This window comes from Vipera berus (assembly GCF_964194415.1).
Source record: "Vipera berus genome assembly, chromosome: 1".
Lineage (NCBI taxonomy): Eukaryota > Metazoa > Chordata > Lepidosauria > Squamata > Viperidae > Vipera > Vipera berus.
This window is the reverse complement of record NC_138202.1, coordinates 358,401,446-358,418,605: the sequence shown is the minus strand read 5'-3', so window position 1 is coordinate 358,418,605 and position 17,160 is coordinate 358,401,446. Positions and strand designations below refer to the sequence as shown.

Here is a 17,160-nt window from a genome sequence, read left to right as displayed (position 1 = left end):
CATGCCTGGTGTTTTAATGAGAATACGGTACAGTCCTGGGCTCGGATCCAAATTTGATGCAGTGGGAAGGCAGGCTGGCTGCGAAGGGTGGAGAAAAGGAAAAAGAAAAAAAAGACAAGTTTTGTTTGTTCCAAAGGACAAAGGCCACCCCGGACGACATCTCGCCTCTGAGTAAGTTGGCTCCTTCTTCCTTTGCACTGCACACCTCGGATTCCTGACCTTTCGGTCTGGCTAAAAAGTGGGGCAGTTGTTCCGAGATAGGAAGAGTGGTAAACACAGAGAGTATCTGAGGAGGAGCGCCTTTGCACTTGACCTGTCGACTTCAGGGGAAATGGTTTGCATCTGAAGAGGTTCCCAGGAGGAGAGGATCGGGTTGAAGTGTCGCCTTGAAGCCCAGCTGAACTTCATGGTTTAAGGAAAGGGTGTTTGGGGGTCCAGGCTGGGTTTTGCAATGTTTTTGTTTCTTTGGACGAAAGGAGAAATAAATAGGAGAGAAGGGTTGTAACTCAGGGTTGAACCGGGGTGGGGGGTGTTGTCCGCACTACAGCTTGGTAGTTTCCTTGCAAACGTTTCATGACCCAACTAGGTGACATCATCAGTGGTAGAAGGATGGGGTGGGAGTTATGGAGGGCGGGGGAAGAGGAGGAAGAGGAGGACTGTGGGGTCCTTGGTGCTGTCTGAACTGCCTAGTTTCCTTGCAGAGGTTTCATGACCCAACTAGATTATGTCATCAGTGGTAGAAGGGAATGGGGGAAAAGGAGGAGGAGGAGGAGGAGGACTGTGGGGTCCTTGGTGCTCTGTGAGCTGTGTAGTTTCCTTGCAGAGGTTTCATGACCCAACTAGATTATGTCATCAGTGGTAGAAGGGGAGGAGGAGGAGGAGGAGGAGGAGGAGGAGGAGGAGGAGGAGGAAGAAGAAGAAGAGGAGGACTGTGGGGTCCTTGGTGCTGTCTGAACTGCGTAGTTTCCTTGCAGAGGTTTCATGACCCAACTAGATTATGTCATCAGTGGTAGAAGGGGAGGAGGAGGAGGAGGAGGAGGAAGAAGAAGAAGAGGACTGTGGGGTCCTTGGTACTCTCTGTACTGCGTAGTTTCCTTGCAGAGGTTTCATGACCCAACTAGATTATGTCATCAGTGGTAGAAGGGAAGGGGGGGAGGAGGAGGAGGACTGTGGGGTCCTGGGTGCTCTCTGAGCTGTGTAGTTTGCTTGCAGAGGTTTCATGATCCAACTAGGGAACATCATCAGTGCTAGAAGGAATGGGGTTTGCAGTAGGGAGGAGGAGGAGGAAGAGGGTGAGGAGGAGGAGGAGGACGGTGGGGTCCTTGGTACTCTCTGAACTTGCTTGTTTTCTTGCAGATGTTTCACGACCCAACTAGGTAACGTGATCAGTTTGGGGAAGGACTAGGATTTGTTGAAGCTTTTCTTGCAGACATTTCATCACCTAACTAGGGAACATCATCAGTGCTAGAAGGGAGGGGGTTTGCAAGGAGGAGGAGGAGGAGGAGGAGGAGGAGAATGACTGTGGGGTCCTTGATGCTATCTGACATTGGTTGTCTTCCTGCAGATGTTTCATGCCCCAACTAGGTAACATCATCAGTGTTAGAAGGAATGGGGTTTGCAGTGGGGAGGAAGAGGAGGAGGAGGAGGAGGAGGACTGTGGGGTCCTTAATGCTATCCAAGGTTGGTTGTCTTCTTGCAGACGTTTCATGCCCCAACTAGGTAACACCATCAGTACTAGGAGGGAAGTGAGTTTCTTAGAAATTCTTCGAAACCAGCTGTGCTTCAGGTTTCACCAAACAAAATTTGTGACCCATTCTAAATAGTTTCTGGGAATTAACCGAATCAACCCAACCTATTGAGGTCTCTTCAAAGGAGGGATATGTGCAATGAATCCTAAAAGAATTTTTTTTTTAAAAAAAAAAGAAAAAATCAGAGGCCGGTTGCCACATGGCAACCCCTTAACAGACTTTGGAGGGGTCACCACGTTGCAACTGCTCCTGATTTTTAATTCTGATGGAATTTTGTGTTGGGAACTTTAAGCAGAAATAAAAAAGGAACTTTATTTTTTTTCTTTTCGTTGAGCAATCGCGGCACCAGGACCCCTAAACTGTCACAACGCAATAAGCAAGCTTTTTCACTTTTTCCACCCAAAAGGCTTCATTTCACCTTTTACAGGGAGACAGCGGGACTCTTGGGAGATATTTTAACACCCCCAAAATGGAACTTCATATTTTGAAGGTCCCATTCCCTGCTAGCCACTAGTCCCTCTCCCCTTCTGTTTTTTGCATTCTTCTTTATGGCTCAATAAAAGCAGGTCCCAGAGATCTGTTGACGTGTATTGATGGCATAAAAAGTTTACTTTGAAAGGAGACACTCAGCCACAATATATTTCTTTATCGCTGGTGCCTCCTCGATGGCCTTTGATGCTTATGTAACCCTTAGGAATGGGCACGTGCAAATGAAGTGCACTATTGCTTCAGTCTGTTGCAATTTCTCGTCCAGCCTGTTCAACAGAACCCTCATTTTGGGTTAAAATCCAGCCCGAAAGACTTCTGATATATTTGCTGGATCTTAATAAAGCAGGTAAGGAAGCCTTTTCTTGTAGAAAAAAAAATTAGAAGAATCTACGTAGAATATTTTGGTTCCCACCCCCCTTCCCATCTCATTTCTCCTTTGTTCTTCTCCAACCAAAATTGCAAACTGGGACATTTTGCAGAAGCCAGAGATCTTAAGAGAACAGGAGCCGGAAAGGAATAGGATTGACTGCTTGAGCAGGCGAAGGTTGGACTAGAAGACCTCCAGGGTCCCTTTCCAGCCCTATGATTCTATGACTTTTCAAATTAGGCTGAAGGTTGCGGCAGCTCAGCTCTGCCATAAAAGGTTTGTTCTTGCTAGGAACTTTCTTAAAAACAAAAACAAAAAAAGCTTGAGGACTAGCTACCTGATATAATAATAATAATAATAATAATAATAATAATAATAATAATAATAATAATAATAATAATAATAATATCATCATCATCATCATCATCATCATTAATGATGATGATGATGATGATGATGTTGTTGTTGTAAGGGACCTTGGAGGTCATCTAGTCCAACCCTCATTGGGGCACTGGGAACTATGTTCAAAAACTATGTCCAAAAACTTTTGCAAAACACATCAAGAAATTGCAGCTTCCTGCAATAACTCCAGCAAAGCTACAACAAACTGCGCTACTCGGAACATCTTACATTTTAAGGAGATACCTGGTTGATAGCTAGGATGCTGGCAGCAACCTGTGTCAACCATTAGGGCCAGTCAATTTGAGTGTTCAGTTGACTGAGTTTCATGTTTTATGAATAAAAGTTTTAATAATGATGATGATGATGATTAATTTAATTTAATTTAATTTATTATCATTTCTATACCGCCCTTCTCCCGAAGGACTCAGGGCGGTGTACAGGGCAAGAATAAAACACAGAAATTTACAAAAATTAAAAGATAATTAAATGCATGCCCGATTAAAATACAATTGATACATAGTAAAAACCCCAATAAGAATGATAAAAAACCCCACAAATCCCCCCTCAGGCCAGGCCGGCTAGCTCGAACAAGTATGTTTTCAGATCGCGGCGAAAGGAGCGCAGATCGGGCGCCGTCCGGAGCTCAACCGGTAACTGGTTCCATAGCTCCGGGGCGCCCACAGAGAAGGATCTCCCCCTGGGGGCCACCAGACGGCATTCTCTGACCGGTGGCACCCTGAGGAGGCCCTCTCTGTGGGAACGCACAGGGCGCAGGGAGCTTGATGCCGGCAGCAGATGTTCCCTGAGGTACTCCGGCCCCATGCCATGGAGGGCTTTGAACACCATTACTAGCACCTTGAATCTCACCCGGAAGACAACTGGCAACCAATGCAGCTCACGGAGCAGAGGTGTCACGTGGGAGTATCGGGAGACTCCCAACACAACTCTCGCGGCTGCATTCTGTACCAGTTGGAGCCTCCGGGTGGTCCTCAAGGGAAGCCCCATGTAGAGAGTGTTGCAGTAGTCTAGACGAGAGGTCACGAGCGCGTGAGTGACCGTGCATAAATCATCCCGGCTTAGATAGGGCCGCAACTGGCGCACCAGGCGAACCTGGGCGAAAGCCCCCCTAGTCATGGCCACCATGTGATCTTCCAAGGTAAGCCGCGAATCTAGGAGGACTCCCAAGTTGCGAGCCCTATCTACGGGGGGTAATAATTCACCCCCCATAGAAAGAGATGGAATATCCGAATAGACCCGGGATGAAGGTATGCAAAGCCACTCGGTCTTGTTGGGGTTGAGTCGAAGTCTGTTCCTCCCCATCCAGACCCGAACCGCCTCCAGGCAACGGGACATCACGTTGAGGGCATCACTGGGGTGGTTTGGGGTAGAAAGAAAAAGCTGGGTATCATCAGCGTACTGATGATACCCAACTCCAAAGCCACGAATGATCTCACCCAGCGGTTTCATATAGATGTTGAACAGGAGAGGCGAGAGGACCGACCCCTGAGGAACTCCACAAACGAGAGACCTCGCGGTCGACCTCTGCCCTCCTGTCAACACCGACTGCGAGCGTCCCTGGAGATAGGAGGAGAACCACTGAAGAACTGTGCCTCCCACTCCCAATCCCCTGAGACGCCGCAGCAGGATACCATGGTCGATGGTATCGAAAGCCGCTGAGAGGTCTAATAGGACTAGAACAGAGGAATGACCCCTGTCCCGAGCCCTCCAGAGATCATTCACCAGCGCGACCAATGCCGTCTCCGTGCTGTGCCCGGGCCTGAAACCCGATTGGTACGGGTCTAGATAATCCGCTTCATCCAGGACCAAAGGGAGCTGATGCGCCACCACACTCTCAACAACCTTCGCAAGAAAGCGAAGGTTGGAGACCGGACGAAAGTTGTTCAATACAGCTGGGTCCAAGGCAGGCTTCTTGAGGAGGGGCCTCACCACCGCCTCTTTCAAGACGGCAGGGAAGCTACCCTCACTCAAAGAAGCTGATATAACTGCCTGGAACCAGCTGCGTGTCCTCTCCCGGGCTGCATAAACCAGCCAGGAAGGGCACGGGTCCAATAAACATGTGGTGGAGCTCAGTCTCCCCATAATCCTGTCCACTTCCTCCGGAGTCACAGAATCAAACTCCTCCCAAGTGATATCGACAAGACCACCCGCGTCCTGATCGCCAGACTCTGCCCAGTCGGAGTCCAGACCGGTCCGAATCCGAGTGATTTTGTCCGACAGATAATTGTTAAACTCCTCGGCACGACCCTGCAAGGGTTCCTCCCTCACCTCCTGATTAAGGAGGGAGCGAGTCACCCTAAACAGAGCGGCCGGGCGATTATCTGCGGACGCGATAAGGGTAGCGAAGTGATTAGACCTCGCCACCCTTATCGCAGCGAGATAAGACCTAATATGGGTTCTTAGTCGCAATCGGTCGGATTCGGATCGGCTGGACCTCCAACCGCTCTCTAGGCCCCGTCTCCGGCGCTTCATCTCCCGGAGCTCCGCGGAGAACCATGGAGCTCGACGGGATCTGCATCGGGTCAGGGGCCGCAAGGGTACAACTCGGTCAAGAGCCTCAGTGGCTGCCCTTTCCCAAGCTTCCACTAAGGCATCTGCCGAGCTGTGAGTGGGGGAGGCAGGTGGGGACCCCAGCGCTGCCTGGAATCTCGCGGAATCCATTAAGCGTCTGGGGCGGTACCATCTAACTGGTTCCACACACCCACGGCGGGGGGTGGCAAAACGGAAGACCAGCCGCAGGAGATGATGATCGGTCCATGACAGGGGCGTAATAATTGGGGAGCCCCCACCAAGATCATCTAACCACCGACCAGATAAGAAAACTAGGTCAAGGGTGTGGCCTCCCTCATGAGTCGGTCCTGAAATTACTTGCGTCAGGTCCATGGCCGTCATGGAAGCCATGAACTCCCGAGCCAACTCAGATGATCCTCCCAGAGATGGTAGATTGAAGTCCCCCAAAACTATAAGTTTCGGGAACTCAACCACCAACCCAGAGAGGACATCGAGAAGCTCAGGCAGGGCTGCTGCTGCGTGACTAGGCGAAAGGTACACCAGCAGCAAGCCCAACTGCGCACCAGGGCCACATCTCAAGAAGAGGGACTCACACCCGACTATCTGCGGAACGGTGGCCTCCCGCGGAGCTAAGGTCTCCCTCATAACAACAGCCACTCCCCCACCCCTACCCTGAGCCCGAGGCCGGTGTAGCACCCGGAAACCTGGTGGGCAGAGATCAGCCAGAGGAATACTGCCCTCTGGGCCCAACCAAGTCTCCGTGATGCAAGCCAGGTCCGCCTGCTCACCCTCGACCAAGTCACGGACGAGAGGAGCTTTATTAACGACAGACCTGGCATTCAGGTACACCAGCCGGAGCTCAGGAGGCTGCACATCCTCACTCCCGGGACCTCGGGGTAGAACAAGAGGGTCGGAACGCCTCACCGCTTGATGATGATGATGATGATGATGATGATGATGATGATGATGATGATGATGTTGGAAGGGACCTTGGAGGTCATCTAGTCCAACCCCCTGCTCGGGCAGGAAACCCTATACCATTTCAGGCAAATGGCTGTCCAGTCTCTTCTTAAAAACTTCCAGTGTTGGAGCATTCACAGCTTCTGGAGGTAGGTTGTTAATAATGATAATAATGTTGGAAGGGACCTTGGAGGTCATCTAGTCCAACCCCCTGCTCAGGCAGGAAACCCTATACCATTTCAGACAATTGGCTGTCCAATCTCTTCTTAAAAGCTTCCAGTGTTGGAGCATTCCCAGCTTCTGGAGGCAAGGAGTTCCACTGGTGAATTGTTCTCACTGTCAGGAAATTTCTCCTTAGTTCTGTATTGGGGAACTCTGGCGTAGAGGATGAATCGGAGAGATGTGTTCTTAAGAAAGGGCTGAAGTTCTGGCTTGTAGCCGTTTGTTCTCTCTGACAGGCTAGATCAGCGTTTCTCAACCTTGGCAGCTTAAAAGTAGGTAGAGTTCAACTCCCAGAATTCCACACCTAGCAATGGAATGGAAGTCCGCCCTTTTTCAAGCAAAGGGAATACTGGGAATTGAAGTCCATGCACCTTAAAGCATGCTGACCAGGGAATTCTGGGCATTGAGATCCATCTGTCTTAGAGCACACTGGCTGGGGGATTCTGGGAGTTGAAGTCCGCTCATCTTAAAAGTATGCTGGCTGGGGGATTCTGGGACTGGAAGCCCACCCCTCTTAAAGCAGGCTGGGTGGAGAATTCTGGGACTTGAAGTCCACCCATCTTAAAGAAGGCAGGCTGGGGAATTCTGGGACTTGAAGTCAACCCCTCTTAAAGCATCCTGGCTGGGGAATTCTGGGAATCGAAGTCTGCCCATCTTAAAAGTATGCAGGCTGGGGGATGCTGGGAGTTAAAGTCCACCGCTCTTAAATCCTGCTGGCTGGGGAATTCTGGGAGTGGAAACCCACCCATTTTACAGCAGGCTGGCTGGGGAATTCTGGGACTTGAAGTCAACCCCTCTTAAAGCATCCTGGCTGGGGAATTCTGGGAATCGAAGTCTGCCCATCTTAAAAGTATGCTGGCTGGGGGATTCTGGGAGTTAAAGTCCACCGCTCTTAAATCCTGCTGGCTGGGGAATTCTGGGAGTGGAAACCCACCCATTTTACAGCAGGCTGGCAGGGGAATTCTGGGAGTTAAAGTCTGCTCATCTTAAAAGTATGCTGGCAGGTGGTTCCACTGGTTAATTGTTCTCACTGTCGGGAAGTTTCTCCTTAGTTCTAGCTTGTAAGTTGAACTGTTGTAAGTTGAGGACTGGCTGTAGTGTTTACTGGCACGGTCCTGAGTGGCAGACTGATATATTTAGAGTGGAGTGACGAAGCCCGCTAGTAATTGAGTGGGTGAAAATATCTTCCTTTTCATAATGATGAGGCTTTGTTCATTTCCTCTGAGAAGGACGAGGACTGGCTTTCCGTTAATTCTATCTGGCGTGGGAGTTTTTAGATTTCCTGGCCTCCCCACGAGCGGAGCCCTCCAGATGAGGCAAATAATTACAAGCAGTCCTTGACTTACGACCACACTTGAGCCCAAAATTTCCCCTGCTAAGCTGGACAGTGAAGTGACTTTTGTCCCATTTTACGACCTTTCTGCCCACGATTGTTAAGCGAATCACTGTGGTTATTAAGTCAGTCACACGGTCGTTAAGGCAATCTGCCTTCCCCTATTGGCTTTTGGTGTACAGGTCGGCCTCAACTTACAACACCCGAGTCCAACCTTTCCGTTGCTAAGTGGGACAGTGAAGTGAGTTTTGTCCCATTTTACGACCTTTCTGGCCGCAGTTGGTGGTTTATCAATGTAAATTATTGCAGCCTTTTTCTCATTTTCTTCTTGTGATCACACAGGAGCATAAACATCGGACTGTGGTTTGTTAAAAGAACGGTGGTTTAATGTACAACATGAAACAACAATATTTAGGGAGCATACAGAATACAACAGGGGTCTTCCAACTTAGCCCTTTTATGACTTGTGAACTTCAACTCCCAGAATTCCTCAGCCAGCTTGCCTGGCTGAGGAATTCTGGGAGTTGAAGTCCACAAGTCATAAAAGGGCTAAGTTGGAAGACCCCTGGAATACAAGATAGCCAGTTCTAGTCAAATGGTTGAAGTGAGCAAGAAAGTTCCAACTGCTATTCTCCTCAGACACAGTCTCTTAAAGGGATACTACCCCCAAATATTCTGCTGACTCATTCTCTATATATCACTTCTGCCGGTCAGCTGCTAAATCATAATTACTTTGACACGGTTATTAAGTGAATCACTGCGGTTCTTAAATTAGTCACACGGTTGTTAAGTGAATCTGGCATCCCCCATTGGCTTTTGGTATAGAGGTCGTCCTTGACTTTGTCCAAATTTTCCATTGCTAAGCGAGACAGTTAACCGAGTTCTGCCCCATGGACTTTGCTTGTCAGAAGGTTGCAAAAGGGGATCACATGACTCCAGGACATGGCCACCATCATAAGTATGAGTCAGTTGCCATGTGTCTGAATTTTGATCCCGTGACCACGGGGAGGCTGCAGCTAAGTGTGAGAAATGGTCACATGTTACTTCAAATGGTCACTAAGCGAATAATTATAAGTCAAGGACTACCTATATGCTCTTCCCAACTTGGGACCTCAGCTGGTTTTACCCCTCCCAAGATATTCTATTCTATTCTATTCTATTCTATTCTATTCTATTCTATTCTATTCTATTCTATTCTATTCTATTCTATTCTATTCTATTCTATTCTATTCTATTCTATTCTATTCTATTCTATTCTATTCTTCTCATTATTCTATTCTATTCTATTCTATTCTACTCAATATTCTATTCTATTCTACTCTATTCTAAATAAAGATTCTATTCTATTCTTAATAAAGATTCTATTCTATTCTGTTCTGTTCTATTCTATTCTATATCCTATTGCTTATTCTATTCTATTCAATATTCAATTCTATTCAATATTCTATTCTACTCTATTCTAAATATTCTATTCTATTCTTAATAAAGATTTTATTCTATTCTGTTCTATTCTATTCTATTCTATTCTATTCTATTCTATTCTATTCTATTCTATTCTGTTCTATTCAATATTCAATTCTATTCAATATTCTATTCTACTCTATTCTTAATAAAGATTCTATTCTATTCTATTCTATTCTATTCTATTCTATTCTATTCTATTCTATTCTATTCTATTCTATTCTATTCTATTCTATTCTATTCTATTCTACAACGTTAAAGAGACTTCAACTCCCAGAATTCCTCAGCCATCCATCCAGCCTTCTTTCTTGTACGGGCGGACGATCTGCAAAAGGCGCCCGCAGTACCGCAGAGCACCGCTGGCGGCAGCAGAGAGCAGGTTTCTGGTCTCCGTTGGGCGCCTTGTTAGGTTGTCTCGCGGGACTTCTCAAACGCCCGCGCCTGGGCGGGGCGGGGCCTTTGCCTAGACCGGAAGAGAGCCTGCCAGTAGTCGGGCACGGGGCCGGAAGGCGGAAAAGCCGATCCGGAGAGCCTAGGGGAGGCGTGGCGCGTCGCGGAACACGGGCGGGAGTTGAAGACGTGGGGATGGTCGTTGCAAAATGTCAAGGTTGGGTCTGAGGGCGGTGCTGGAAGCTGTTATTTCCTAGCAAGACAGGCGGAAGTTCAACAGGTGCAGAGCCTCCAAACCCTTGGTTGGGTCTGCCGCTGGGGGTGGGTGGGTGAAGCAGCTGTCCCTGTTGAGTGTTTGCCTGCTGCATCCCAGATTCTGCAGAGGTAAGGCGAAAGTTGGGCAGGGAGGATCGCCCTGTGGGATTCCTGGCCTAATTTGGGACTGCGAGGCGGGGGCTGAAGTTCTTGCTTAAACATAATAATAAATAATAATAATAATAATAATAATAATAATAATAATAATAATAATAATAATAATAATAATAATAATAATAATAATAATAATAATAATAATAATAATAATAATAATAATAATAATAACAACAACAACAACAACAACAACAACAATAATGTTGGAAGGGACCTTGGAGGTCATCTAGTCCAACCCTTTCTGCCAGGGATGCTGCTCCTTAAAAAGCACAGCTGGTCCTCCTGTTGAATTTCTGCCTGCTGAAAGAGAGGGGGATTCCTTAGCAAAGCAGGTTACGGCCAGCTTTCTCCTGGCGGATGTCTGCCTGTTTTGCTAAGAAAAAGAAAAAAAAGGAGAGATGGGCTGCCTTGAATTTCTGCTCAACAAGGAAGAATTTGGCTGGATTTCAGGAGTGGCAGAACTGGAAGGATTGGGGGGGCGGGCGGAGGAGAGATGGGTAAAAAGGGGTCAATTGTAGGAGGTGGTCCCCGGCCCCATTTTGCAGGTTGAAGTGCAAAAGAGGGGCAAGATCATCATCTTCTGGCAGAGGCAGGAATTCATCAGGGGAAGCAGCTGTCTCTCCCTTCTGGAAGTTTGGCTCTGTTTTGGAATTCCTGGGCTGGATTCACACAAGACATTAAGCTGGGCTAATTTGAGTTAATTTCCCCCCCCCCCCTTAAGAGCCTTGGTGGTGCAAAGGTTAGAATGCAGCCCTGCAGGCTAATTCTGCTGACTGCCGGCTGCCAGCAGTTTGAGTGTCACCGGCTCAGGTTTGACTCAGCCTTCTTTCCTTCCAAGGTCGGTAAAACAACCTTCCAGGTTGTTGGGGGGGGGGGGGCGACATGCTGACTCTGTAAACTGCTTAGGGAGGGCTGTAAAGCACTAAGTGCTATTCCTTCCTCCTTCCCTTCCTTGCCAGGGTGGCACAGTGGTTGATATGCAGTATTGCAGGCTGACTTTGCCCACTGCTAGGAGTTCGATCCTGACCGGCTCAAGGTTGACTCAAGCCTTCCATTCTTTTGAGGTCGCACAGATTGTTGTGGGGGGCAACATGCTGACTCTGTAAACCGCTTAGAGAGGGCTGTAAAGCACTGGGAAGAGGAATCTAAGTCGGAAGGAAGGAAGGAAGGAAGGAAGGAAGGAAGGAAGGAAGGAAGGAAGGAAGGAAGGATAAGAATTAGGAATAGAATAGAATAAGAATTAGGATTAGAATAAGAATTAGGAATAGAATAGAATAGAATAGGAATATAGAATAAGAATTAGGAATAAAATAAGAATTAGGAATAGAATAAGAATTAGGAATAGAATAGAATAGGAATGTAGAATAAGAATTAGGAATAAAATAAGAATTAGGAATAGAATAAAAATTAGGAATAGAATGGAATGGAATGGAATTCAGAATGAATAGAATATAGAACAGAACAGAACCTTGGAGGTCTTCTAGTCCAGTCCCCTGCTCAAGCAGGAGTCCCATTTCAGACAAGTGACTGTCCAGCTTCTTCTTAAAAATCTCCAGGGATGGAGCATCCACGATTTCTGAAGGCAAGCAGTTCCACTGGTTAATTGTCCTCACTGTCAGGAAGTTTCTCCTTAATTCCAGGTTGCTTCTCTCCTTGGTCAGTTTCCAACCATTGTTTCTCGTCCTGCCCTCTGGTGCTTTGGTGAACAACCTGGCCCCCTCTGCCTTGTGGCAGCCCCTCAGATACTGGAATACTGCTATCATGTCTTTGTCTCCCCTCCCTCCCTTCCTCCCTATGGTGGCACAATGGTTAGGATGCTGTATTGCAGCCTAACTCACTAGCCCAGGGGTAGGGATCCTGGGCTCTTTTATGACTCATGGACTTCAACTCCCAGAATTCCTGAGCCAGCATGGGGGAACTATGCCCCCCTCATGACTCGTGGACTTCAACTTCCAGAATTCCTGAGCCAGTATGGGGGAACTATACCCCCCTTGATGACTTTTGGACTTCAACTCCCAGAATCCCTGAGTCAGCATGGCTCAGTATGGAAACCTCTCCCTTTCCCCTCAGCATGGCTGGCTCAGGAATTCTGGGAGTTGAAGTCCACAAGTCATAAAAAGGCCATCGTTCCCCATGCTGGCTCAGGAATTCTGGGAGTTGAAGTCCACAAGTCATAAAAGGGCCATAGTTCCCCATGCTGACTCAGGAATTCTGGGAGTTGAAGCCCATGAGTTATAAAGGAGCCGAGGTTGCCCACCCCTGCACTAGCCGCTGCCAGGAGTTTAATGGAACTGCCCCACCACAAGACTCTCACTGATGACTCACACCTGACCCATCACAAGGCTCTCACTTGACACACCCACACCCGAAGCCCTTATAAGCAGAAGAACATCAACAATGACCCTCCCTAAACTCCACTGAAGATGTTAGCCAGCCTGGTAACGAAACATCTGGAAACCAACCCACAAGCTCGGAGGCCAAAATTCCACCTTCATCCCAGCTACAGATATTCACCACTATTGCAAAGAAAAGCCTGTTTTTAAAAAGAGGCAGCTTTGAATTTCCACTTGAGCTGCTTGAAGAGAGGGCTGTGCTGTCAAACGGGGTCACCTGCCAGGATATTGTGTGGCTAAAATGCCTCTTAAGAAATCCAATCCGGTGTGGGTGTTGGCTGAGAACACAATGGGGGTGGTGATCAAGGAGACCACAAATTCTTGGCAGGGCCTTGGTGTTCTCAAACCTGTTGGGAAAGGACAATGGCATTCCAATTTTGGGAGCTAAATTCTGCTGGCCTCTAAACGGCACCTGTTCAAATTTAACCTGTTCAGTCCCCAGGATGAGTAGGAGAGCAGAGCTGATTTATTGCCTGAGCAGGGGATTGGACTAGATGACCTCCAAGATCCCTTCCAACTACTTCTCCTCCTTCTCCTTCTTTTTCTTCTTCTTCTCCTCCTCCTCCTCTTCCTCCTTCTTCTCCTCCTCCTCCTCCTCCTTCCTCCTTCCTCCTCCTCCTCCTCCTCCTCCTCCTCCTTCTTCTTCCTACTACTACTACTACTACTACTACTCTAAGGCAGGAGTCTCCGAACTTGGCCACTTTAAGACTTCTGGACTTCAACTCCCAGAATTCCCCAGCCTGCATGTCCACAAGACATAAAGTGGCCAAGTTCGGAGACCTCCCCACTACTCTAGGCAGTTACTTTGCTAGGGGCCTCACAGCTGAATCTTGTAAGGTCTTGTAAATTAACCAAGACGTGCATTGGTGATTTTTTTTTGGGAGGGGGAAGCAGGATGTGACTGCCCAAAATCCATTTTCTAAAAGAGACAGATTATTAATTCCTTGCCACATCGGTTCACAGTACAAAAATGTAGGGGCCAGACCTTTTAATTGAGGCTTAAACCAATAAATGGGTTAAAATCCATTTTACCTGCGTTTCTTATTTATTGACGGGTTAATTGCTGTGTTCCAGAGGATGAGAACAGAAGGAGATGTTCTACTGCATGGTTACATTAGTCTATTATTATTATTATTATTATTATTATTATTATTATTATTATTATTATTATTATTATTATTATTATTATTATTATTATTATTATTATGAGATCCAGTTCACACAAAAATGTAGTCATTGGGCAGAATATGTTCGATTAAGGAGCCGTTGAAATACACAGCAATAAAAAAAATGAACAAGGTTAACGAAGTTAAAATAGTCCAACAGTTTTAGCTCAGGGTCAAACTGTGGGGTCCTTGATACCCCCTGAGCTTGGTTGTTTTTTTTGCAGATGTTTCATAACCCAACTAGCTAACATCATCAGTGCTAGAAGAGAGGGGAGGTTTGTGGAGAGGAGGAGGAGGAGGAGGAGGAAGATGGATTCCTTGGTGCCCTTTGAGGTTCTTTTCTTGCAAACGTTTCATGACCCAACTAGGGAACATCATCAGGGCTAGAAGGAAGGAGAAGGAAGACGAGGAGGAGGCAGTCTGTGGGGTCCCTTGGTACTCTCTGAGCTTGGTAGCTTTCTTGCAGACGTTTCATTACCAAACTAGCTAACGTCATCAGTGCTATCTCGCATATGACCTTATTCAGTATTAGTTGCCCTGTGTTGTGATTCAGGGTCAGCCTGTGGGTTCGGCAGTTGGGTCGGACGACTCAAGAGGAGGTGGAGGGGGGTGTTGGAGAGCTTGCTGATGATGGCCTTGAGGCTCCGCAGAGCCCTCAGCCAGGCCCCTCCCACCTGGTCACGACGCAGACCCAGCTGTGTGAGCCTGACAGCGTGGATGAAGATGACCCACAGCTGGCCCTGTTCAAGGACGCCCGACGCAGGAGGCAGTCAATCAGGAGTAAAGAGAGGAAGGCAATGGGGCACCTCGGAAGGAGGCAGAGAGAAGCCACACCTTGAAACTGTATAAAAGGGGAATGCGTGGGAGGGCTGGTTTGCTGAAGGCAACCGCTTGAATAGCTCCTGTTTCATAGCTCCTGTTTCATGGTTGGTGTCTGTTTTATGTTAATAAATTTGGCAGGCTTTATTCCAGCCTCTTGCCGTTTGTAAAGGGGTTGTCCCTGCTTTTTCTGCAGGGCCGGTAGCAGGCTGGTACAGAACACCCTGACTGACTTTTTCTGTCTTCTCACAGCTTCCAAGGAGCGATGGAGAAGTTAAAGCAAACGGTGGAGCAGGCCCGGGCTGCCTTCAATACGGGCAAGACCCGCCCGTTAGCTTTCCGGATCCAGCAGCTGAAGGCCTTAAAGAAGATGATACAGGAGAAAGAGAAGGAGTTCTCTGCAGCCCTCAAGGCGGATCTCAACAAGGTTTGTGCCGTAGCGTTTTGGTGAGTTGACGGCGATATGGAGAACGCTGAGGATGGAGAGGATCCCCAAGTAGCTGTATTGTTGTCTGAATGCAGTCGACCTGGGATTTCTCTTGCAGGTGGAAGAAATATACAGTGGCTCTTAGTACAACAGGAGCCTATCCCAAGAAATCAGGAAAGTGTGAGAAAGAAGCTCAAGATTTTCCCACCCTGATTCTCCTTCATACATGGAGGAAATATACGGTGGCTTTTAGTACAAGAGGAGCCTATCCCAGGAAATCAGGAAAGTGTGAGAAAGAAGCTCAAGAGTTTCCCACCCTGATTCTCCTTCATACATGGAGGAAATATACGGTGGCTTTTAGTACAAGAGGAGCCTATCCCAGGAAATCAGGAAAGTGTGAGAAAGAAGCTCAAGAGTTTCCCACCCTGATTCTCCTTCATACATGGAGGAAATATACGGTGGCTTTTAGTACAAGAGGAGCCTATCCCAGGAAATCAGGAAAGTGTGAGAAAGAAGCTCAAGAGTTTCCCACCCTGATTCTCCTTCATACATGGAGGAAATATACGGTGGCTTTTAGTACAAGAGGAGCCTATCCCAGGAAATCAGGAAAGTGTGAGAAAGAAGCTCAAGAGTTTCCCACCCTGATTCTCCTTCATACATGGAGGAAATATACGGTGGCTTTTAGTACAAGAGGAGCCTATCCCAGGAAATCAGGAAAGTGTGAGAAAGAAACTCAAGATTTTCCCACCCTGATTTTCCTTCATACATGGAGGAAATATACGGTGGCTTTTAGTACAAGAGGAGCCTATCCCAGGAAATCAGGAAAGCGTGAGAAAGAAACTCAAGATTTTCCCACCCTGATTTTCCTTCATACATGGAGGAAATATACGGTGGCTTTTAGTACAAGAGGAGCCTATCCCAGGAAATCAGGAAAGTGTGAGAAAGAAGCTCAAGAGTTTCCCACCCTGATTCTCCTTCATACATGGAGGAAATATACGGTGGCTTTTAGTACAAGAGGAGCCTATCCCAGGAAATCAGGAAAGTGTGAGAAAGAAACTCAAGATTTTCCCACCCTGATTTTCCTTCATACATGGAGGAAATATACGGTGGCTTTTAGTACAAGAGGAGCCTATCCCAGGAAATCAGGAAAGTGTGAGAAAGAAACTCAAGATTTTCCCACCCTGATTCTCCTTCATACATGGAGGAAATATACGGTGGCTTTTAGTACAAGAGGAGCCTATCCCAGGAAATCAGGAAAGTGTGAGAAAGAAGCTCAAGATTTTCCCACCCTGATTCTCCTTCATACATGGAGGAAATATACGGTGGCTTTTAGTACAAGAGGAGCCTATCCCAGGAAATCAGGAAAGTGTGAGAAAGAAGCTCAAGAGTTTCCCACCCTGATTCTCCTTCATACATGGAGGAAATATACGGTGGCTTTTAGTACAAGAGGAGCCTATCCCAGGAAATCAGGAAAGTGTGAGAAAGAAGCTCAAGAGTTTCCCACCCTGATTCTCCTTCATACATGGAGGAAATATACGGTGGCTTTTAGTACAAGAGGAGCCTATCCCAGGAAATCAGGAAAGTGTGAGAAAGAAGCTCAAGAGTTTCCCACCCTGATTCTCCTTCATACATGGAGGAAATATACGGTGGCTTTTAGTACAAGAGGAGCCTATCCCAGGAAATCAGGAAAGTGTGAGAAAGAAACTCAAGATTTTCCCACCCTGATTTTCCTTCATACATGGAGGAAATATACGGTGGCTTTTAGTACAAGAGGAGCCTATCCCGGGAAATCAGGAAAGCGTGAGAAAGAAATTCAAGATTTTCCCACCTCGATTTTCTGGATTCAAAGTTCTGATGGCCAGGCAGGTCTGCGCTCCAAAATCACATGACAAGATTTGGGGTGTTTGGCAACTGGCCTACATTTATGTTTGTTTTCAGTCCCCCGCATAACCACGATTTGCATTGTTTTTCCCGGAAATGGAATAGAATACTGGCCAAGTGTGGTTGGACACACAAGGAAGTTGG

General features: G+C 47.2%; 1 protein-coding gene across 4 annotated transcripts in view; it reads left to right on the top strand.

Annotated features, from left to right (window-relative positions):
- The window catches only part of LOC308679499 (aldehyde dehydrogenase family 3 member A2-like), a 45,788-nt gene continuing 28,628 nt past the window's right edge, over positions 1 to 17,160 (top strand). For 2 of the 4 annotated variants that reach the window (XM_081346701.1, XM_081346700.1), the window contains exons 1-2: positions 1 to 171; positions 14,961 to 15,135. In XM_081346701.1, coding sequence (XP_081202827.1) covers positions 2 to 171; positions 14,961 to 15,135 — 345 coding nt within the window. In that variant the 5' untranslated portion in view covers position 1. Of the gene's footprint in view, positions 172 to 2,812; positions 2,881 to 10,061; positions 10,119 to 14,960; positions 15,136 to 17,160 lie in introns of those variants that run through there. The other 2 variants (XM_081346702.1, XM_081346703.1) reach the window with 2 other exon arrangements.